This window comes from Dromiciops gliroides, chromosome 6, assembly GCF_019393635.1.
Source record: "Dromiciops gliroides isolate mDroGli1 chromosome 6, mDroGli1.pri, whole genome shotgun sequence".
In the NCBI taxonomy this organism is placed as follows: Eukaryota; Metazoa; Chordata; class Mammalia; order Microbiotheria; family Microbiotheriidae; genus Dromiciops; species Dromiciops gliroides.
The window spans coordinates 8,710,365-8,734,863 of NC_057866.1; the positions used below are offsets into that span (position 1 = coordinate 8,710,365).

Genomic DNA, 24,499 nt, shown 5'->3' on the forward strand with positions numbered 1-24,499 from the left:
AAATGTAGTTCAGTGTTCTCTTACACATAGTGAGATTTATGCTGATTATCTTGATATGCTTCCCAGAGCTGAAACTAAGGAAGGGTGACTAGAGTTTTGTCCCAGGGCACTAAAATTCAGGGGGTATGACAATTTTTAAAAATGATCTAAAATACTGTGCAATTTAAAAATGGTTACATTTTGACAGCATTTTTACTATCTAATCAGCATAGATGGGCAGCTAGGTAGTGCAGTAGATAGAGTGCCAGGCCTAGAGTCAGGAAGACTCATCTTCCTGAGTTCAAATCTGGCCTCAGACACTTTCTAGCAGTGTGACCCTGGGCAAGTCACTTTACCCTGTTTGCTTCAGTACCCTCATCTGTCAAATGAGCTAGAGAAGAAATTGGCAAACCCCTCCAATATCTCTGCCAAGAAAACCCCAAATGGGGTCAATGAGTCAGACATGACTGAAACGACTGAACAATAATGACAACAACAGAACATAAAGTCATTAGCAAGAATAAACTTGGGAGGCTTGGTATGCTTCCTCCTATCAAAAGCTGCTCACCAGGTAAGCTTTTCCATGATCCGGCCCTGTTTAACCCCATCCCGCTCCTTCCCCAACAGTGGACTTCCTGAATCCTGAGGCCTGTATCCCCACTATGACACCATGTCTGAGCTCTCTGACCCCATGGGGCTCCCCTCACCAGCCTTGCCCCAGGTGACACAAGGGCATCTTTGGTGCTGATAAGCCCAGGAACAAAAATCACCAGTTACAATGTTGGTACTGCCTGGTGGGGTTATTTCTTTGTGCATATGTTGGATGTGCTCCTATCCTCCACTGGGGGCACCATGAAGGTAGGGACCAAGACAGACACTTGTTATTGCCCCATAGGAACAACTTGCATGTGATCCTCAGCTTTCTCAGCCAGCCCCCAATCACTCATCCTCTCTGGAGGAGATGCCCCATTGATCTCTCTCATGAGAACCTCTTCCAGACCCCAGTCCCAGATGTGGGCACACAGCCTGGATACACCAGGGGAAGCTACCACGGACCCAGAGGTGAAGGAGAGCTCATTGTGAACCTTGGGCACCCTGTGACCCAGGACTTGGGATAGGCCACTGCATGCTGGGACAGCAGAGAAGGAGGGATTTTCATTTCTGATCAGCTCCAGGGTGCAGGGCTCACCCCTCTCCCATGGCTCTTGTCTCCATGTCCCAGAGCTCCTCCTGGAGGTCAGGGAGAGGTTCATTGGCCTTTACTCTCTCTGCCCTCCCTCCTCCTTCACCCCGCGCCTCCCCCGCCCCAGCCCATAACCAGAGCTAGCACAGGACACCGGAGAAGGGCAGCCGAGCAGTGAGGTTTATAAAGAGACCCGGGGAATAGCAGCAGGAAGATCTGAGCAGCTGGAGACGGCAAAGGGCTCAGGCCTGGGACACTCTTGTGCCAGGGGGCGAGCAGCACGGCAGAGCAGGGGGGAGGGAATGCCACCCTCCCAGACTCCCTCCTTCCCTTCCACCAGGGCACAGTGTTACACGGCATGATGGGGGACGTGCGGGGTGGAGGCGTCCCCGGGACCAGCCTGGAAGTTGGATCCAATGAAGCAAGAGGGTAAGTCCTGGTGCCAGGGACTTTGTCCATCAGACGGTGAGTGGGAAAGAGCTCCAGAGACCTCCCCTAGGCCGATCTGGGAATGGGATCTGTCCCCCTCCCCCCACCTGAACCCCCCTCAGTCTGAGTGAGCATCCAAGCAGACGTCCTGGGGGGGAAAACCACTTCATCTTGTAGACACCACTAGTCAGTGCAGCCAGGGCTGGAGGCACCTTTCAGTCCCACCGACGGCAGCCCCAGAGGGCTGTCCCATCTCTCCAATTTGATACAGCAGGAGGTAAGAGACCTGGGTCCCAGAGCTGGGGGGGCCTCAGTCTGGAGCCTTGGGACTCGCACTCCTGCCCTAGTCCAGTGGTCCCTGGAAAATAAGGCGGACACAGCCATTCTCCCCCGTGAGCCAGGCCCCACAGAAGGGACAGGCAGCGTGGAAGGCATGGGTGCCATGGGGCAGCGGTGTCTGGGCCCAGTAGCGGGCTGTTTTCTCAGAACAGACGTGGCCACAGGGTGCAAAGGCATGGCTTGGGGGCCCAGGGTCCAGGCACAGCCCTGCCTCTTGGCCCAACCACAAGGGCACATAGGGCCCCACCAGGCGGCACAGGGGGCACTCACGCTCCTGTGGGCCCCGCTCCCGCCGGCAGCCCCAGCTGTGGTAGCCGTGGACGTGGCCACAGCGTACATACACCCATGGCTGCTGCTTGTCTGGGACATCTCGGCCTCGGGCTGGGCTGGGGAAAGCCAGGGTGCTGAGCCCCACAGGGCACTGGGGTCGAGCCGCATTAGCTTCCTGCCTCTGGGCCTCTAGCTGCTTCAGGGTGGGTGCCCGCAGGAGGCCAGCCGGAGTACGCCACAACAAGGTGGCCCCACACAGGTCGATAAGGGAGCCATCCCGAAGCACATTGGACTCATTCTCCACCTGGGGAAGGCAAGGACAGTTAGACAGGGAAGAGCACCAGGATGTAGCTTAGCATCATGAGAGGGGGAGCTGTGTAATGGCAAGAGCCCCGGGCTTGGATGAAGGCCATGGAGCATGTCCAAGGTCATTTGGCCAGTAAGGTTTGGTCACCTGACTCATAAAACAAGTGCTTTTTCCAAGTCACTATTTGAAACATGTCCTGTCTAACCTCACCTTTCCTTTTGACCCATTACACGGATAAGTCCTGAATTCTACCAGCTACATGCCTTTGTCCATACTGCCCCTTATTCCTGGAATGTTCTCTTTTCCTTCCTTGGTCTACTGAAAAGACCAGGCTTGAGCATCAATGAAATTCAATAAGGGTGACTTCTAGGTCATATTAGCAATGAGATATCTGGCAGACATTTCCTCTGATCCCCATGACCTCCCAAACCTCTCCAAAACAGAAATCATGTACCCAAGATAAAGCAACATCAGCTATCTCCGTGGTCTAGGACGCCCAGAATCCACAAGAAGGTAAAAACAAAACAACAACCCAGGAACTGATGCTCACTGACCCTGAGCTCACTCAGCTCCCCTCTACCCCCTCCCACCTATTATCAGCAAGGCCAGCAGACCCAGGACACAACAGTGGTTTACATCCACACCTGCGCCCTGTTCCCCTGTCCCTCCTGGTGCTGTAGAGACCCCAACTCCAGGATGGGGAAGTTTGTGCCTCCAGAGCTAGTTTGTCTGTAGCCTATCAGAAGCAAAAGTCTGACCTGGATGGAAGCACCAGTGCTGAAAAGTTCTAATCTGCTGGTGCTGAGTTAGAGAACTGAGGAACAAAGGGGGTCGGACAGGTCACTAGGAAAGGACATCATACGTTAGGAATGGGGAACTATGTAGCGCTCCACCAAGCTTCTAGCTGGGGCTAGTTCTGACCACTCAAAACTCAGCTGGGGAAGAGACCTGTATTGGGGAACTGTGAATTGCCTACTGTAAGAAGAGGCTGGAATGCCTTGAAATCCAGCCCCCAAGGAAACCACAATCAGAGGGGAGGGAGTCAGGAAGTGAGTGATAAGGACAATTAAGAGGGAAAAACACTGAAAGTACCAAAGATCTCAGAAAGAAAAAACCCCAAAGATCTTGAACATAAAAAGATAAATTAACAGGAAACATGGCCTCCAGATAAATATGTTCAGGCATCTATGAATAAATACTGCAAAATAAAGAAAAATGATTCAATACTTGATGAGACAGAGGACCCTTGGAAGTTGAGAACATGGAACCACAATATGTTGTTCCTAAGTGGTTTAAAAGAGAAATAAATGAGAATTATAAGAGCATAATTTATGGCCTGCACAGCCAAAATAATGAACAGAATAGAAAAACTGGAATCTGTGATGGCAAGCCTAACCAAAGGAACAAAAAAGAGAACAGACTCGGAATGTATATACATAGAAGTGAAAGACAATCTAGAAGAAGAGAAGAAAAAAGCAAGAACATAAAAAAAATGCTCACTATGTAAGCAAAACCTATTTGTCTTGAAGACATGATGTGCAGACAGCCTAAGGTTTCGAAGTCTCTCAGAAGAACATGACAAGACAAAAACCCTTAATACCATAGTGAAGGAAACAATAGAAGAAAAGTGACTAGAACTTCTAAACATTAAAAAATTAAATTCCAAAGAATTCACAGATCACCTCCAGAAAAAAAAAAATCCAAGGCTGCAAACTCCAAGACTTACAGTGAGTACTTTTTTTTTTTTTTTTTGGTGAGGCATTTGGGGTTAAGTGACTTGCCCAGGGTCACACAGCTAGTAAGTGTTAAGTGTCTGAGGCCGGATTTGAACTCAGGTCCTCCTGACTCCAGGGCTGGTGCTCTATCCACTGTGCCACCTAGCTGCCCCCTACATTTAGCAATTTAATTTAAAAAACAAGTTCTGCAAGCCATCAATAAGAAGACCTTCAAATACAAAGGAAAGGGCATTTGAATAAAGCAAGACTATTCTGTACTCACTAGAAAAGGAGGAGGGAATGGAATATCATGTTCTAAAGAGCAGGAGCTCAAGATGCAGCTCAGGGTGAACTATCCTGCAAATCTGAGCTTAACCATATGGGACCAAAGATAACATTCAACATTTATAGAAAGAAAACCAGAACTGAAGAAAGTATTTGTATCTCAAACACCCTAAACAACAGAAATGCAGGAGGAGTGAATAAATCAGCAGGCAAGGCCAGCAACAGCAACAGTAACAACAGGGAGAACAAGATGAGACTTCTTCCTAAAGGTTCACAAGGAGTCAGGGGTGAGGTCAGAAATCTGAGAGAGGCATCAGTGAAGGGGTGGACAACACCTGGAGACCCTCTGACTACAGAAGCATGCTGCTTCTGTAGGGCTACAACATGGGAGAGTGAATAAAGGGAGGAAGGGAGCAGGGGATAGAGCTTAGCTTCTTAAACTGTGCTTCTCAACCCCATATGGGGTCATGTAATTGAATGTGGAAGTTGTGAAAAATTTGGTAACAGTAAAAGGTTATGTATACCTATTTTATATCCCTATAAAAATGGGGTCTTCTAAAAATTTCCCCAGGAGAAAAGTGGTTGAGAGTGGAAACGATTTAAGAAAGCCCTGAGATAGGGGCAGCTAGGTGGCACAGTAGATAGAGCACCGGCTCTGGAGTCAGGAGGACCTGAGTTCAAATCCGGCCTCAGACACTTGACACTTACTAGCTGTGTGACCCTGGGCAAGTCACTTAACCCCAATAGCCTCACCAAAAAAAAAGAAGCCCTGGGATAGAGAGGAAGGAGTGATGCACCAGCAAATCAAAGGCTGGCAATGAGGGGAAGGGTAACTCTGTGGTCTTAGAAAGAGAAGGACCCACAGGGGAGGGGGTAAGGAGGTGGAAGAAAGATTGAAAAATGGAGGGAAAGGAAGAGGTCTTACTCTGGGGGTGGGAGGGGGTTACACTGATGAATGCCCCTATAAGTGAAGAGAAAGGGTCAATAAGGGAGATGGGGACATTTCACTGGATGAGACCCCAGGGATTTGTGCTTGAAAAGTTTACTTGTTCTGAGATGGGAGGAGCTATAACCCTGGGGGCAACTGGCACCAGGAAGAGTAGGAAAGCATGGAGTTTTCCAGCCAAATGAAGAAAAAGAGGTAAATAAAGGGTATAGATCAATGGTGAGCTGCATAATCAGGGACCTGATGAGGTAGGGGCCCTACCATGGGATAGCATCTTCTCTGACACCTGCACTGATTTGGGTTATTCTGGGAATGAAGCACAATGGAAAAGGGGAGTCCATGGGGCAAGCTCTACAAGGCAGTGTTGGGAAGTGCCTAGAGGGGAAGGCCCGAAGCCTTGATTACATGAAGAATACAGAGAAAAGAGAGCAAACCTGTAATTACAGGGGTCATGAATCAGAGAAGGGTCTAGAGTAAACAGAAAAAAAAATGGGTAATGAAGAGAGTAAGAGGAATCCTTTTTAGAGAGAGGCACCAAAATGAAATATAAAAACTAAGGAACAGGCTAGCTGAAGGGGAGGGAGGATATCAAAGAAGAGAGGAATTAAGGATAAGAGGAAGAGAACCATGGGAAACAAGACCACCCTAAAGTCCTGAATTATGAAAGGTTCATACAGCAGAAGTGACTTGAAACTAAAAAGCTTTAGGTGGCGCAGTGGATAAAGTACTGGCCCTGGATTCAGAAGGATCTGAGTTCAAATCCAGCCTCAAACACTTGACACTTACTAGCTATGTGACCCTGGGCAAGTCACTTAACCCTCATTGCCCCACCCAAAAAAGAAAAGAAACTGAAAAGCTTTTACCCAGACAACACTGATGCATCTAGGATAAAAAGGGAAGTGGAAACATGGGAGAAAACATTTTGTATCAAATTTCTCTTTTAAGGGTTTGACATATATACATATCTACACACACATATACATATATACATAGATATATACACATGCTATATATCTATATATGGTATATGATTTATATATATATATACACATATGTTTATGTAACTAATTGCCATTTCCCAATAGTAAAAGGATTTGAACAAACAGTTCTCTTTTTTTTTGGTGAGGCAATTGGGGTTAAGTGACTTGCCCAGGGTCACACAGCTAGTAAGTGTTAAGTGTCTGAGGCCGGATTTGAACTCAGGTCCTCCTGACTCCAGGGCCGGTGCTCTATCCACTGCGCCACCTAGCTGCCCCTGAACAAACAGTTCTTAAAAGAAATGGGGGGGGGGGAGCTAGATGGTGCAGTGAATAGAGCACCGGCCCTGGAGTCAGGAGGACCTGAGTTCAAATCCGGCCTCAGACACTTAACACTTACTAGCTGTGTGACCCTGGGCAAGTCACTTAACCCCAATTGCCTCACACACACACAAAAAAAACCCTGGAAAGTATTCACTACCACGTGAAAAAATGATACAAATCACTAATAATGAAATGTAAATCAAAACAACTATAAGGCTTTATCCTACATCCTGTCAATTGGCAAAAAAGACCCAAAATGGCAAAATTCATTGTTGAGAGGTTGTGGAAAGATAGGCCCACTAATACATTGTTGGTGAACCTATGAAATGGTATAACCATTTTGGAAAGCAATTTGAAATTATGCAAATTAACTAACTAAAATGTCCATACCCATTGAAGCAGAGATTCCTTACTGGGTTTATACCACCAGGAAGCCATCAATAAAAAGAGAGTCCCCATAGACTCCAATGCATTTATAGTTGCCCTTTTTGTGATAGCTAAGAATTGGAAACGAGTAGGTACCCATCAGTTGGGAAATGGCTACACAAATTGTGTACGTGAATGTCAAAGAATATGACTGTGCTGTAAGAAATTGATGTGTGATGAATATAAAGAAGCCTGAGAAGAGCTATCTGAATTGATGCAGAACCAAGAAAACCATCTACACCATGACATAACAATGTAAACAGAAAGAACAAGGACACCAAGAATTAAAAGGAAATGTAATAAAATTAGAAAGCTATGGGGGCAGCTAGGTGATGCAGTGGATAAAGCAACAGTCCTGGATTCAGGAGGACCTGAGTTCAAATGCTGCCTCAGACATTTGACACTTACTAGCTGTGTGACCCTGGGCAAGTCACTTAACCCTCATTGCCCCCCCCCCAAAAAAAAGCTATGTGGGACTTGGATGAAAGGAGATGAGTGGACACGCCTAACTGCACCTTCATGGAGGTGGGAGATCCTTGTGGCTCACATTCTGCATGTGTTTTTGGACTTAGCTGATGTATCCATCCGTTGTGCTCACTTTTTTCCCTCTGTAAAAAATTACTATTTGTCCTGTGGGATGGCTCTTGGTGAACAGGAAGGGGAGGGATATGTGGGCTACTATGATGATATAAGAAACAGAAAATTTCAATTAAAACATTAAAAAAAAAGAAATTCAATAAGGATAAGTGTACAGTCTCATATCTGGGTTCAAAAATCTCCTCCACAAGGATGGGGGCAGGGGCTTCAGTTACACAACAGTGATTTGTCAAAAAACGATCTGAGGCAGGGGCAGCTAGGTGGCGCAGTGGATAGAGCACTGGCCCTGGAGTCAGGAGCACCTGAGTTCAAATCTGACCTCAGACACTTGACACTTACTAGTTGTGTGACTCTGGGTAAGTCACTTAACCCTCATTGCCCTGCAAAAAAAAAAAAAAATCCAAACAAACAAACAAAAAAGATCTGAGGCTTTTCTGTGGTCAGAGGCTGCCCTGAGGGGTCAGCGCTCCCAAGAATGGGGATGCCCCCACCCTGTGCTGTGGCCTCATCTGACCTCTAGAGCTCTTAGAGCAGAGCTGGGTGGGGCCCCATGTTGTTTGAGTTATGGAGGGATTCCTTTCATGCTTCAGCTGAGCTCTCTTCCCACTCCAAGATTCTGTGACCTTGGACAAGTCCCTTCCCCTCTCCAGGCCTCAGTTTCTCCATTTATAAGATGAGGCGATTGGCCAGCTGATCTCTCAAAGTCTCTTCCAGCTCTAAAGCCCAGGAAACTACCAGGCCTGGATGACCTGACTCCTTTTAGATCTGCCTGCTCAGGCTGCACATTCTTTTTCTCCAAGGAGGAGTAACAGTGAAGAGAACCGCACCACTGTTGATTCCATGATGCCCATTGTCTCATCTGGGCCTGACCACAGCCCACCAAGGGAGGCACTCCCATTGGCAGCCACATTTTACAAGGGAGGAAACTGAGGCTTAGGGAGGTCAGTGATTTTCTCTGGGTCACAGAGCCAGTAAAGATCAAAAGCAGGATTAGAACCCAGACATTTTTGGTTCTGAGCCCAGGATGCCCAGGACACCAACCCTCCAAAAGGACATGTGGGACAGGTCTCCTTTGTCACCTGCTATCTAAACCCCACACTTTTTGCAAAGTAGGGTGGAAAGACTCCTCCTTCTAGGACTCCGAGTCAGTGGAACTGGGTGCAAAGCCCACCCCTGAAGCTCACTACCTGTGTGACTGTGGGCCAGTCGCTTCATTCCCCTGAACCTCACTTTCCTCATCTGTAAAATGAAGGGGTTGGAGTAGGTGACCTCTGAAGCCCCTTCCAACACTAGATTTATGATTCTGTGTTCTTACTGGGACTAGGTGATGTCTAAGGCCCCTCCTAGCTTTGACATCCTCTGTTCTAAGGTCCCCCCCAGCTGCCAACATCCATCTTAGGATCCTCCCAGCTCTGACATTCCAGGTTCTAAGCTCCCTGTAGGTCTGATTTTCCATGTTCTAAGGATCCTCCTAACATATGTTCTAATGACCCTCCCAGCTCTGACGTTCCAGGTTCTAAGGTCCCTCTCCTACTTCTGAGATGCCATGTTCTAATGACCCTCCCAGCTCTGACATTCTGTTCCCTTCTGTAAGATGCCACAGGGTAATAACACTTGCCAGAGTTTCCTGGGCTTCAGACTTAGGAGTGAGGTTCCCCATAAGGATTGCCTCCTCACTCCCCTCTCCCCAGCCCCCGTGGAGCTGTCTCTTGCCTGCATTGGGCCTCACTCAGATTGGGGAGGAAAGACAAGCCAGATTCTGGATAGGATGGGAGGGGTCACAAGGTGACTGTCCCTGGACTCCCAGAAATCAGCAGGGCAGGTTCAGTGCCTGGGAAAGCCCGAGAGGGCCCGAGGTGACAGAACCCCCCACCCCCAACTTCAGGACCCCTACCAGCTTCCCCCGCTGCTGGGCAGAGCGGCTATCCCGCAGAGTATACACATTTCCGCAGACAGAGATCTCCCTCCAGACACCAGGCATGGAGCCCTCGGAGAAGCCGCCGGCAGGGTGCATCACCAGAACACCATTGGTGGTCAGGCCGTCCATCAGCCCATCTGGAGTCCGCCACTTGGCTGCCCGCTCCTGGGACCAGGGAGAAGCAGTCACACCTTCAGGCAGCAGCCTCCGTCCCTATGTCTGGAAAGTGCTCCCTCCCCCTTTTAGGCCTGGTCCAGTGGGACCTGTTTGTTTTCTGGCCTTAACATCCCATCACCTCTATGAATTCATGCTCAGAATTTACCCCCTTCTCCTATTAGACCGTGAGCTCCTTGAGAGTAGGGGATTGACTTTTGCCACTCTTTGCATCCTGAGTACTTAGCACATACAAGCATTTAATGAATGCTTATTGATTGACTCCTTTTCTTGGTCACCTTTAAGAGTCCTTTTCTTCTCAGGCTCAGCTCAGGCACCACTAAAAAGCCTTCCCTGAGTCCTCTCCCCCTCTTCAGGTTTGCCTAGAGCCCTCCTGCTCTTCTCTCTCTATTGTCTGTATCATTCCCCAGCATGTATTTCCTGACTTGTTCCCCTAGCACTAGGGAAACTTCTTGAGGGCAGGATTTTTGTTCTTGCCTCCCTACCCCCTAGAGAGTACCTTTTACACATCAGATGTGTTATAAATAACGGATTAAATTCTTGAATTCCTGTTGTTCTTCAGAGCCCAGATTGGGTGCAGCCTCCTCCCCATGTTGTCAGTAACCACCTTCCCCTTCCTACTCACAGAGTGCTCTATCTGTACCTCCCTAATATGTTGATCATGAAATTTTGTGTATTATAGTTATATCTTTACCTGTGTTTCATCCCCTTCCTTAGTTACATGCTCCACAAGGGCTTGGCATGTCTTACCTAAACTTTACATTTACATTCATACACTTTCTCTTAAAATCTACCAGTGTTCTCCACACAGTGGAAGTTTACTGTTTGTTGAATGATCGATCAATCAACAAGCATTTATTAAGCACCTACTATGTGCCAAGCACAGTACTAGGCTCTGGCTGATAAATAGTCCTTGCCCTAATGGAGCTTATTTTCTATCCAGGAGGCCTTATGGAGGAGGCTGCACATATGTAGGTAGAAACAAAACAAGGTGATTGTGGTGGGGAGGACTTTACTGGGTGGAGGAAGATCAGGAAAGGATTCAGGTAGGAGGTGTAGGGACTCTGGGAGGCAAAGGAGAGGACAGGGCTTTCTGAGCATGCAAAGATAGAAGGGAGAAATGGAATGCTGTGGGTGTGCAGCAGTAAGGTGGGTTTGGGTGGACCTTGGAGGTCTGTAGGGGAGTCATGTGGAGTAGGGCTACAAGGAAGGTTCACCCAAAATATACCAGGCCTTTGATGCCAAAAAGGAGCTTGTATTTGTCCCTAGAGGTAACAGGAAGCCACTGGAGTTTATTGATTCCAAGGGGTGTCTGTCCTTCAAACCCGACTTTCACCATCTCTTTGTGTGCCCAAGGATGTCCTGCCCCATTTGCTCTGTGGGTGCCATTTTTCTCCAAGGCCATCCAGGGCATACCCTTCCCCCTTCCCTCTGTATTACCCTTCCCCTCCAGCCCCGAGTCCATCCCTGTGGGACTCACTCACTCCAAGGAAGATGTTGCTGGAAGCATCAAAACCAGCGGCATAGATCCGTGCTGTGTAGGGGGGCCAGCGCTCACAGATGACCCGGCAGGCGTACCGTGAGATGGTGCTTTGGGCAGCCGGGCCCTCCCCGGCTACTCCCCCTGGGGTCGTGTCAGTGACCACGAAGTCGATCATGTTCTCCGTAGAGCGGCCAATCTGTGAGTCCCCACTCCCCCCCACCCACCCACCAGGGAAGCAGGGGGTGGGGGTGGGAGAGAATGATGGTGACTATTTGAGGATGCTCACAGACCAGCAGCATTGACCTAATGCTCGATTGGATGGGATGTGAATGCTTACAAGTCCTTCCTCCCAACAGGGAGGGAAGACAGAACCAGGACCAGGGCCCAGGAGGCTGGGTCCTTCCTCTCCAGTTCCAGCACTACTTTCACTCTCCCTCAGGACCTCCCACCTTCTACCAGGAGCCATTCAACATTTCCTACCCCCCCTGGGCACAGCAGGCTTCAGGTCCTCTAGAAGAGGTTGGGTGAGACCCAAGGCCACAGGTAATTTAGAGCCAGGATTGGAGGATCAGAGTTTGAGGGCTCAGAGGAACCCAGTTCAACCCCTGCATTTTACCAATAAGGAAACAGACCCAGGGAGTTAAAGCTCCTTATCCAAGGTCACACAGGTAGAGAAATAGAGGCTGGATTCAAGAGCTATTTGCTCATTTCCTTTGACCACTCAGCCACTGAGGAATAACTCTTGGTCTTAATATATATATATATATATATATATATATATATATATATGTATCTGTTTCTTATAGTCCTTGTAACAAACCTTTGCCAGAGATATTTGATGAAAAGATTTTTCCCAGTTGACTGCTTTCTTTCTTTTACTAGTCGCATTGATTTTATTTGTGCAAAAGCCTTTTAATTTAATAGAAATAATCTCTTTTCTCTTTTCTGACAAAGCCAAGATTTTGGACCCACATCCTCTGACTCCCAGTCTCCTTTCCTTTCCACTAAACTATACTGCCTAGCATGGCTCCCCTTTCTCAAATGAGGTAGGATTTATAGAGTGTTTTCTTCCTACCAACCCTAGCTCAGAGAAAGGATGTGATGCTTAGAGAAACAGTCGACTCTCTAGACTATAGGAAGGCTCTCAGTTCCTTGACTCACTTTATCTAGAATCTAGAATTTGCAAAGTACTTTACTTGTGTCATTTCATTTGATCCTCACAACAACCTTGGGAGGTGGGTGCTATTATTATTCCATTTTACAAATGAGGAACCTGAGGATGAGTGACTTGATCACCAGGCTAGTAAGTATCTGAGGCAGGATTTGAATTCAGGACTTCTTGATTTGAAGTACAGAGCACTATCTAAGCCACTACCTACCTGCCTATCAAAGTCCTTCCCTTTCTTCAAGACCTGGCTGATCTCCCCAGCTAGAAGCGTGCTCTTCTTTCTCCACAACTCCAGCACATGTGTGTGTGTGTGTGTGTGTGTGTGTGTGTGTTGTCAAAGAAATCTACCCTAGGATTCTGTACATGCTGCCTTCTCTTAGTCACCTGTACATACAACTGGCCTCCCTATTAGACTATAAACCCTGTGAGGGCAGGAACTTTGTCTTTCTCCCTCCCTACCTAGTGCCTAGCATAGAGCAGGCATTGAATATGAACTGAAATAAATTATCTTCTCTCTCCCATAATACTTAGCACTAGATGGAGTAGAATCAGCCCTGGAAACATACTTGTTGCTTCAGACATGCTTACCACTCATAATTCCCTTGGTCCTCCCAAGCTGCTTTCACCATCCCTGACCTAGACTTTCCTAGCACTGGTCTTGATTCCCACCATTCTTTACTCTACTAAATTGTCAGTTTTAAGAGAGCAGGGATTGTGTGTTCTTTAAACTATAGGCCCCTTATTAAGAAAGGAAGGAAGCAAGTAAGGAAGGAAGGGAGGGAGGAGGGAGGGAGGGAAGGGAAGGGAGGGAAGGAAATGGGAAGGAAGGGAGGGAGAGAGGAAGGGAAGGGAAGGGAAGGGAAGGGAGGGAAGGAGAGAGGAAGGAAGGAAGGACTAAGGAAGGGAAGAGCCATACCTGGAACATGTCTGTGTCATTGTCGTGGGTGTATTCCACAATGACCGAGTGGCTCCGAGACAGTGTGTAGGAGATACTGTGTTGGCCCCGGTTACTCAGTGCCTGGGAATAATAGGAAATAGTCACCCACCCAGTCCCCAGCCAGTCTTTCCAGCCTACCTAGGAAGATGGTAGGATCTATAAGGAGAAGAGATGTCTAGGGAACTAGGGAAGGAAGGGATGGGGACAATGGGAGAAGATGTCTAGCCTGAGCTGTCCCTTACTTTGGACACGAGTGGGGTAGAGATATGGTGGACAACGTCGGGCTTCACCCCGTTGGCCTGGGGTCTCCGGCTCAGCGCCAGGCGGCTGCGGCGTCGTCCCTTGTCACCACTGGCCAGGGACCCATTGTAGCTGTGGGGAAAGAAAGGCACAGTGAGTCCTGTTCTAGCCCAACACTCTGCTGGTTCATCTTACCTTCTGGGAAAACCTGGAGAGAGGGAGAAACGAGGAAACTATGTGGCTTCTCTTCTCTCCTCCTGCTTGGCCCAATGGCATAATTTCTGTCTGGGGCGCCACCATCCATCACTTTTTTCTCCTCTGAAATGGGGGTTCAGTGTTGCCTCTTCCCTTTCCTCCTTTATTCCCAATCAGCCCTCATCAATGACTTCTCCACTTTACTCAAACTTCTCTGCTCTGTCCCCTCCTTGTCTTTCACCCATGCTGGTCCCTTGGTAGGGAAGGCCCTCCTATCTTACTGCATCCTTTAAAGCCCAACTCCAATGCCACCTCCTTCAGGGAGCCTTCCCTGATTGCCCCTATCAGTATGGATCTTCTCCTTCAGACCTTAAACCTCTCTAATCCTATTAGGTCATGTCTTCTAGGTCTCTGAGCTTGTATCTTACCACCCTCCTAGACTCAAAACTCTGTGAGGGGCAAGATCTGTTCCCGTCCCAACTTTCTTTCTCCCTAAGCCCCAGCACAAAGTTGTGTACAGAACAGTTATTTGCTCCATTGTATGGCACTGAGTTGAGGGGGGCAGAGGGGTGATAGGACCAGGAAGGGCCCCCGGAGCACAGAAAAGGGACCAGGACCAAGCAAAGGCCAACCAAAAGGTGGCAGCAGCCCCGGGGGAAGGAAGGGCCTCACACTGGGAGCCACATCACATGGGTCCTCAGTTGGCTCTGCCACTTGAGGAGGGCATGACCTTGAGCACATGGCTCCCTTTGTTGAGGCCTCAGTTTACCCCTCTGTAAAATGAATGGGATGGACCGAGTTCCCTCTCTGCTGGGAAGGTTTTGGAGTTGAACAGTAGCTCCTAGCTTGGTCTCTAGCCCTGCAGCCTGAGGACAGGGTAGAGCATCCTTGTTCTGTGGAGCATGCTGGGTTCTCTCTGGGCACCCTGCCCTCGTCTCCCCCCACCCCCAGGCCTTTAGCTCCAGGCCCTCACCCCAGCACGATGAGTTCCCCATACTTGACAGGCTCCTTGCCCAGCAGCAAACTGTCCGAAGCAGGAGCAGGAAGGATGCGGGGGGTTTTGGCGATGGTCTGCCGGAGGCCCAGGGATCCTGGGGTCCCCACGTCAGTGCTGCCTTCCAACACCATCCTACCAGAGATCCACGAGGAGAGGAAAGGAAGCTGCTCAGATTCCCCTCTCCCCCCAGCTCCCCCCAGACAATGGGACATAATCTGGACCCCAACCCCCCCCCCTTGTGAATGGGGGACCTTTCACCTTCCCTATCACCATGGCAACACTGCCGCCTTTGCCTCCCCCAGCTGCCTGGTTACCATGGTAACGGGGGAGGGGGGAATGGAGGGAAGGGGATGCCTGGACAGAGGTGGTGAAACTGTGGGGCTACAGAGACATGTGGCCCAGCCTGGCTGGGACTGGTCACCTCATCAGGATGGGATCCGGGCTGCTCCTGCAAGACCCCTCCCCCTTAGAAGAAGCTTCACCCCCTCTTCCTGGCCCCATCAGCTCTCAGGGTACCCGGCTCCCCCCATGGCCCTCTCTTAGGCAGTCTCTGCCCCTGGCCTTGCAGGGCTCCTCAGCTCTCTCCCTGGCTCTCTCCCCAGTCTCCCCATTTATCTCTGCCTCTGCCAGTCTGCTTCCTCCCGCCTCCCGCCCTCCAGATCTCTGCTCAGCAGGCTCGTCTCCCCTGGGCCAATGGTGGTCCCTCTGCCCATCTGCCCATCTGCCCATCTGTGTGTGTGTGTGTCCGGGCATGTTTGGGGTTGTGGCGGGGGCTCGCTCTCACCCTCATCTCTCCTCCTCTGACCCTCCTGTGCGCCCTGAGCTGAGGCTGCAGCAGACTCGCCCTCCTGCAGGGAACCTGTTTGGGAAACACAGCCACGCAGGGGACGCGCGCGGGAGGGAGGGAGGGGAGAGGGGGGGCAGCCCGAGCCGCGCACCCCGAGACGAGCTGGCGCCACCGCCGCGGGGGGGCGACAGCAGCAGCAGCAGGCCCCGCACTAAGACCAGCCTCGGGAGAGCCAGGCACCTACGCAGATGCCCGCGGGAGCCCCGGGGCGCAGGGAGTGCGCCCTGCCAGACAGCCACGGGACGCCCCAGGGGTCTGGCCGTGGGGGATCTGGACACGAGACCCTTGCCGCCCCCTCCCTCCAGTGTCCCCCCTCCCATCCCGGCCTCTAGGCCCCGCCCACCTTTCTGGCTGCCCTCGGGGTTGCCCCTTACCTAGCCCCGGGGCGCTCTTGGCCGCAGGCAGGACCGCAGCGGCTGGACCAGGTTGGGATGCTCCGGCCCGAGCTGGGCTGGGCTGGGCCGGCCCGGCGGCACCACCGCGCTGCCTCGTCACGGGGACACCCAGAGTTGGGGGGAGGGCGAGAAGGACAAGGAAGGGGAGGGGGACGCGCACTACCCAGAGGCCCCGCCCCTTCACCCAGCCCCCGCCCTCCGGGACCGGAGCCCCGCCTCCTCGCGCTCCGCCTCCTGCGGCGAAACTTCACACCTCCGGCAAGGCCCCGCCCCTTTCCCGCGGGGCTCCGCCCCATCTGAAGAAAACTCTCCCTCCTTCTCCCCCCCCCCCTCTCCTGCCCGGCCTGGGGACCCCCATATTTCCTTGAGGCTGGGACCCAGCCTGTCCCGAACCCCTTCTTACAACACTGATATTCATTCTCCGTGAGGTGGAGGAGGGGGAGGAAGAAGAACAGGCGGGGACAGGGGCTGGGGCAGAGGGATGAAGCAGTGATTGAAGAGACCTGCAAGGGGAACCAAAAGGCTAAAATCCCAGCTCTTCCCCTTACTAGTTCTGTAACCTCCAACTTGTCACTTCAGGACTCTGGGCCTCTCTTTTCCCCCTCTATAAAATGGGCGAGGTGGGGGCAGCTAGGTGGCGCAGTGGATAAAGCACCAGCCCTGGATTCAGGAGGACCTGGGTTCAAATCTGGCCTCAGACACTTGACACTTACTAGCTATGTGTGTGACCCTCAGGCAGTTAGTGTCAAGTGTCTGAGGCCAGATTTGAACCCAGGTCCTCCTGAATCCAGGGCTGGTGCTTTATCCACTGCGCCACCTAGCTGCCCCTTCAATTGCCTCGCTTTAAAAAAAAAGGGTGAGGTGGACTAACCCCCCTAAAATCCCTTCTAAGCTGTTGTGAGGAAAATGGGGGTAGGGGGTAGGGGTCCTTAGGAATTCCTTTCTAAATTATACCCTCTTGCATACAAAAGCAATAAAATAAGATAGTCGTTTATTTAGAGCAGGGGAAGGGAAAGGAAAGGAAGGGAAACCAAGAGAGAAATCATTGGAGTTCTCATGGGGAGAAGGGATGGCACAGAGGTGGCTCTGAGATACCACATTCCTTGAGCAGGAGACAGGTAGATAGATACTTTTACAGAGGACTGATGGGGGTGATCATCTGACTGTGGAAAGCTCCCTTAGTGAGGGAGGACCATCCCCCACTGGTGGTGGCTGAGGGAATTGGGTGAGGGGTGGCTGTGGATCTCTCAAGCCATCTCTCTCCTCAGGACACAAAGGCAGCAGACACACCCAAACTTATCTCCCCAGGGTTGAGGGAGACTTGAATGAAGGGTGGGGGTCCCAGAGCTAGCTCAGTCCAATCTGGTTCCACTTATCTCTTTAGGTGTGTCTGTCTTTTGGTTTAGTTTCTCAAGGAGAAGGTTCTTTGATGTGCCCCAGAGAACTTCTGGGGTGCTCCGGGCCCACAACAAAGCTCTCTGGTTTTACAGGTCCAGAGGCTCCGCGGATTTGGAACCTGTGGCAGAGACAGGGAAAGCCAGGTGTATCTAGAAAAAAGCGCAGCTGCCCAGGGGTTTGGACTTCTGCCTGGCCCTTCCCAGCCCACAGTGATTTGGGTTTGAGCCCTGGCTCAGGAATTAGAAAACCTGACTTTAAATCCTGTCTCTGATGTTCCTCCCTGCGTTTCTTTAGGCAAGTTACGCAGCTGCTCTGGGCCCCCATTTCCTCCTCTGTAAAACTGAGGGGTTCTGCTGAAAAATCTCCTCGATGGTTCTCAAATGAGGACATCTGCTTCTGAATAGGAGGGGGGGGCGCATAGGATGTTTTCCCAAACCCTGGGGAGGAAACTGAGGAGCATCTATGGAAATCCAATCTCTGCCCCACGCAGGGGAAGAAATGAGACAGGTCTTTCCCTGTGAGTGTTGCCTCCCCCCTCTGGATCTCGTGGACTCCTGGGTCCATTGCTTGGCTGCTAAATGAATCCCAGCCTCCTGCAGACTGGAACCCAAGGCCCTGTGCAGCTGGACTCCAGCCTGGGCCTCTGACCTGCTCACACCTGACCCTTTTAGGCTTCTCACTTAAGGTATCCAAACAACTTCCCTCAGGCACTGCTACTTCCATGCACTGGAGAAGGCTCCCTGTTACTCTGAACAGATGCTCTCATCTTGAAACATACAGAATCCCCCTCCTTCAGCTAAAAGGGACAGGGAGGCCAGGGGTTCCGAGCTGGGAAGATCCTTCCCGGCCACCCCAGTCCCTGCACCAAGGGACAGATCACCAGCTTGGCTTGTATCACCCTCCTCCACCTCGGGATCTCACCCCTTTGGTCAAGCCAGGCACTTCTAGAGGGCGGGCACTTGGCCTCCTTTTAAGATCTTTATAACTCCCCAGTAGCCAGAACTGTTATTCAGCATCCCTGAGACCTCCCAGACCAAGAGCCGTCACTTCTCTTTTTCCACCTATCAGAATGTGAGCCACTTGAGGGCAGCCACTGTCTTGATTTTCCATTTGGATTTTCAACCCTTAACTCAATGCCTAGCACATGAAGTAAGGGCTTAACAAATGCCTTTTCATATAGTACTTTTTCACTATAATAATAATAGCTAGGGGGCAGCTAGGTGGCGCAGTGGATAAAGCACCGGCCCTGGATTCAGGAGGACCTGAGTTCAAATCCGGCCTCAGACACTTGACTAGCTGTGTGACCCTGGGCAAGTCACTTAATCCCCATAGCCCCGCCAAAAAAAAAAAATAATAATAGCTAGCACTTCTCTGGTGTTTTAAGATTTACAAAGTGTTTTATGTTTATTTCTTGAGTCTCACAACAATCCTGGGAGGATTATCCTGAATTTGCATATTAGGGAGTTGAGGAGATTAAGTGAATGGTCTAAGGTCACACAGCTAGTGCGTGGCTACACCCCAGTCCAGCAGGTCTTTTGGCTGTCAATCTATCTAGTTCTATCACAGGCTGTGCTCAGCAAAAATTTATGCAGCTGAGTGAAGAAGGACTTAGGTGAATTCACAAAGGGCAATGCAAGAAACATTTGTGTGCTGAGCCGTGGGCAAGGGGCGAGGGGTGGGAGAGGGGCCTCGCTTGAACCAGGTGCCTCCATCATGGTGTTCCAAGTCTGGCATGGTGAGAAGACACAAACTCAAATCCACAATATTGTGTCGTAAATGCCTAAGTGAGGTCACATAGAATCACGGAATTGGAAAGTGCAAAGTGAGTTCCAAATCGCACCAGTGCTGAAGATTCATTCCTCCCCCACACACACCAGAGCTTGTGCCATTGCACTTTGCATGATCTGTTCTCTGGGACCAAGCAGAATCAAGGCAAGCCCCTTCCACAGGATAGCCCTTCAGATCCTTGGGGACAGCTGGTGGGTTTCCTGTGTGTTGTCTTTTCTTCTCTGGGTTCCTTCCACCTGTCCCCATGTGAAAGGCTCTCCAAAGCCTTACGAGGAAGACATGAACCCTGGCCTGGAGGAGTGTACAGTCTAGGGGTGATAAGAGTATTAATACCCATTAGACCAGGGTTCTGAACCAGCTTGGAGGTACTTCCCTGGATGCCCTCCAGTGGTCTGTGGCTCTTACATGTGGCCTCCAATTTGAGCACAGCACATCTCCAGATAGATGCTGCTGGATCAGGGCAGAGCACCAGAGGTTAGCATCTCTCTGCTGATGGCTACCATGCTTTGCAATGTAACTATTCTTCCCTCACTCTGGCTTCTTCCCTTAGACCCAGAGAAAGTGAACGCATTGAGAATCTGACTTCACCTAGAAAAGATCAGCCATTCCTGCAGTTGAATCAGAAGGCAGATAGCTAATTAATTAAGATATAGACCTTGGGGAATGGGCGGGGTAGGGGGGAGAAGAGCAGATCTGGCATGATACAATAGGCCTGCTCTGAGGGCTTCCCACCAACAAACAAACAAGAGTCAGTAGAAATCTCTCCTAGTTCTGACTGTAAGCCATTCCTTCCTCTCATATCCTTGTACACTCACCCACTCACCCCTGTCAAATCAAGGTTTCTTCATCGTTTTTGTGTCACAAAAGGCAGTCTGCTGAAGCCTACCTCTTCTCGGAATAATTCCTTTAAGTCCACAAAATAAAATACAGAGAATAACAAAGGAAACACAACATACAGGAATACAGCTCTCAGAATTTCTTAAAAAATGAAATCTAGAGAGCCCAGGTTAAGAACTCTGGTCTAATGGGTATTCTCTTTGTGTATGCCTCATCATTTCTAGTCTGTAAACTCCTTGAGGTTAGGGCTCATGTCTTCCTTTTCCTTGGATTTCCTTCAGCTACCAAAGGCAGAACAGGGACTGAAATAGTTATTAAGTGAATGAATGAAACATTGAATGACAATTGCATTTTTGTTCCTCAGGTCTTCTCCCCAATGCCCTCCTGCCTCCCCAGTCTCAAATCTACTTATCCCTCAAGCTAAAGGAAGTCCTTTATCCCTGATGAAGCTTTCCTAATCAATCACCTCTCCCTCTCTACAATGGAGCAGGAAGCCAATGCCCAGAACAAAGCAAACACTTAACAAAGGCTTGTTGATTGAATAATACCATGTTCTCTGTTGTTCTCTTGGGGAAGGTGCCCCCACAGGCCACCATTTTCAGAAAGCTAAGATGCCAGCGAGGCAGTGAACTATGGTGGAAGGAACACAAGACTTGCAGCCTGAAAGTCTAGTTCTTCATGCTGGCCAAGGAGCCTCCTGGCCTTGTGACCACACAAGTGGCTGATATCACTGAGTCCCAGTTTCCTTATCTGTAAATGCTTTGGGGACTTGGGTTGTGGGGCCATCAGGGGCACCCATAAGATAACACAGAGCTATCGGGCATGACTTTAGGGCTTCATTTTTCACAATGCTCTGGCAGGATGATGCTCAGTGCTGTCCCTGAGTGAGGACTCTGGTGGGGAACACTCTATGAGTGGGACTGTCAGGGTGGCATAAGCTGACACAAGAGAAGCAAGAAGCTGGGCTGGGGTCCGAGGGAGAGAGGAGAACCACCAGGCGGCCGTGGGGTCCCCAGTTCTAAGAGCCAGACCCTACGATTCTGGAGTTGATGTGAAAGACTTCAGCCATTCTCGAGCCTACCTGGACAGACCACACCAAAAACCCCCAACACTTCCAGAGGCAGACAGTCCTGCACTCTGAGCATTTACACTGGGGCTGTGAAGCCTGAGGGGACCAGGGAGAGTCATTGGAACTCTATGATAATTTCCCAGGAGAGCTATGAGAGGTCACCCTTCTGTGTAAGGGGGCATCATGGGAGGACTTCCGGGGGAGGAGAGCCTATGGATTCCTTTGTATCCTTCAGGCTGCAGTTATTGTTAGAGGATCGAGGCTTTTGACAGCATCTGCACAGCCCTCTCCATCTGCCAACCTTGCGGGGTCAGCCTAGGACAGAGCCTAACAAGAGTGAGGCAAGGGAGGAATTGGCCTTGCATTTACAGAGCGTAAAAGTGGAGAAAAACATGTAAAAACCCCAAACCAAACCTGCCCCCAGCTCATCAGGAGAGTGGCCCCTGCTCCTGTCCTGGGTGTGACGTTGGCCAGTTTGGGTGCTGCTGCAGGCCCCCCCGCCCCGTGCTCCCCCCCCCCCAAAGCCCAACACTGGATACAAAGGCTGCTCACACTCATTCTCCCCCATCTTCTGTTCCCAGCTCATTCCCTGTTTCCGCCTCCTCACTTCTCTGTGCTATTGTTCCCACTCCTCCCTCTAAACTTGGCTTTTCTGCAGGCCACAAGGCCTTCCTGGATGCCTACTGTGTACCCAGCCCCACAAGGCCTTCCTGGATGCCTACTGTGTACCCAGCCCCACAAGGCCTTCCTGGATGCCTACTGTGTACCCAGTCCCACAAAGCCTTCCTGGGTGTGCCTACTGTGTGCCCATCTCCACAAGGTCTTTCCAGGTGCCTACTGTATGCCCAGCCCCACATGGCCTTCCTGGGTGCCTACTGTGTGCCCAGCCTCACAAGGCCTTTCCAGGTGCTTACTGTGCACCCAGCCTGACATCAGGCACTGCGGGTGCCCCACACAAAATGGACGTCTCAGTCCCTGCCCTCAAGGAGCCCATAGTCTAGAGGAGAGAGGACACACATCAAGCCTCTAGGGGAGGATTCATTCAAAGGCTACCACTTCCGGGTCGGTCGCCTTCTAGGAGCAGGGCACTGTGCAGGGATGAAGGGAAAGACAAAGAAGAAAACATACAATTGAAAGGAGATCAAACCAGGCAGACCTCTCCTGGCCGGCCTCTTCCAATGCTGCCAGTGTGACCTGGGCACTGTCCCTCTGCACTTTCCTTTTCCCATTCTAGATTCAAATGGAAGGGCTGGGCGACTGCTGAGCTTTCTTCCAGCCCTAAAAGTCTAGGAGCCATGAAGTCTTGGGTTTCCGGCTGCCAGGGATCTTGGACATTTTCTAGTCCAATGGCTCATGTTACAGATGAGCAAACTGAGGCTCAGAAAGGCCAACTGCCTTCCCCAGGGTCCCATGGCTGGGAGGTACCTGATTCAAATCCAAGTTTTCCTGGCTCTAAGCCTAGCCAGGCAGCCATACAGCAACTGGCCACTAGTCTATCTGAGGTCAGCCTTCTTTATTCCAACTATGAGACAGCTTGGTGGATAAAGCTCTGGGCCCAAAGTCAGGAAGACCTGTGTTCCAATGATTTGACCCTGGAGAAATCACTTAACTGCTGTCTGCCTCAGTTTCCTTGTCTGTAAAATGGGATACTAATAACAGCACCTCCCTCACAAGTTATTGTCTCTATTTTACAGTTGAGGAAACTGAAGTAGACCAAGGTTAAGGGACTAAATGAGGGTTATATAGGTTATAAGTATCTGAAGCTGGATTTGAACTCGGGTCTTCTTCACTCCAGGCCCAGGACTCTATTCACTGGGCTACCAGCAGCTTCATAGTTGGAAAGAACCTCAGAGGTCAACAAACTCAGTAGCCCAAGCCTGGTCTGGTGTGTAGAGCATTGGGCACATCATGTAAATCTCCTTAGATTTCAGTTTCCTCGTCTGTGAAAGAAGGGGATTGATTAGACAATAGCTAAGATGTATATATCACTTTACACACGTTACCTCATTTGAGCCTGTGAAGCAGGTGTCATTATTATCTCTATTTTACAGATGAGGAAACTGAGGCTGAAATCGTGACTTGTCTCTGGTCATTGAGCTCAGTAAGTATCTAGGGCAGGATTAGAACTCAGGTCTCCTTAGCACCCTAGGCCTCTCCCAGCTCTAAATCTATGACCCCATGATCTAAGACAAAGGGTCAACCAGCTTCAGTAACATCTCAGAGCATCTAGGAAAGACAGGGAACAGGCTGTGGCTTTCTCCCAGACCTGGAATGAGCCTAGAGCCTCTGCATTGCCCTACTAGATTCTACCTTTATCAGGAGCTTCCTGGACCCCACAGCTGGTGTTTTCCTTGTGGACTCTGCTGCCCAAACTCTGGGCCTTGTATTGTAGTCGGTCGGTCCACAAGCATTTATTAAGCACTTGCTATGTGCCAAGCATTTTTCTAAGTGCTGGGTATCCAAATACAAAATGAAAGCCAGTCAGTCCTGCCTTGAAGGAGCTGCCATTCTAATGGATAAAGTGAAGACAACTCAGAAAAGTTAACTGGGGAAGGGGAGAAGATGACTGTCTTGTGGGCAGGATGGAAGAAAGAGGCAGCCAGGTGGGAGGTGAAGCACACCTTATGCAGTTCTGTGCCTGATAGGATGCAGTCATAGGTGGTTTCATGGGTATCTTTGTCCTGGCTTCTCGAGTACTCAGCACTTACAGGAAGTCATAAAGGGTGTGAAAATGCCCATTGAGGGCAGCTAGATGGCGCAGTGGATAGAGCACTGGCCCTGGAGTCAGGAGTACCTGAGTTCAAATCCGGCCTCAGACACTTAACACTTACTAGCTGTGTGACCCTGGGCAAGTCACTTACCCCCAATTGCCTCACTAAAAAAAAAAAGAAAAGAAAAAAGAAAATGCCCATTGAATTGAGTTGGGGACAAACTCTGTTCACTGACCCTCCCAATAACTCTGTGACAATCCATTGGATGCACTTTGGTAAGAGCCCCATGGGTCCTTACTCAGGGAGAGGGGAGCAAGGATACCTACAGGGTCTATTCCTTTTTTAAAAAATTTTATTATTTTCCAGTTACATATTACATATAAGGATAGTTTTCAACATTTGTTTTCGCTGGATTTTTAGTTCCAAATTTTTTTCTCCCCCCCCTCCCTTTCCTCCCTCCTCCCCAAGATGGAAAGCAGTCTGATATAGGTTGTATATGTACAATCACATCAAACATATTTCTACATTAGTCATCTTATGAAAGAAGAATCAGAGCACAAAGGAA

At 50.0% G+C, this 24,499-nt stretch overlaps 1 protein-coding gene across 2 annotated transcripts; it reads right to left on the reverse strand.

Moving 5' to 3' along the window:
* Positions 1 to 1,665: 1,665 nt before the first annotated feature.
* PELI3 (pellino E3 ubiquitin protein ligase family member 3) lies at positions 1,666 to 16,291 on the reverse strand. Of its 2 annotated transcripts, none has more exons than XM_043972829.1 (8): positions 16,111 to 16,291; positions 15,674 to 15,737; positions 14,866 to 15,021; positions 13,700 to 13,829; positions 13,437 to 13,538; positions 11,354 to 11,548; positions 9,672 to 9,860; positions 1,666 to 2,504 (listed from the first exon to the last, which is right to left on the reverse strand). In XM_043972829.1, the coding sequence occupies exons 3-8, from the start codon at positions 15,018 to 15,020 to the stop codon at positions 1,935 to 1,937; spliced, it is 1,341 nt and encodes a 446-aa protein (XP_043828764.1). In that variant the 5' UTR covers position 15,021; positions 15,674 to 15,737; positions 16,111 to 16,291; the 3' UTR covers positions 1,666 to 1,934. The 2 variants fall into 2 exon arrangements, with proteins under 2 accessions (XP_043828764.1, XP_043828763.1); XM_043972828.1 differs by having other exon boundaries at positions 15,674 to 15,748.
* Between the last annotated feature and the right edge of the window lie 8,208 nt (positions 16,292 to 24,499).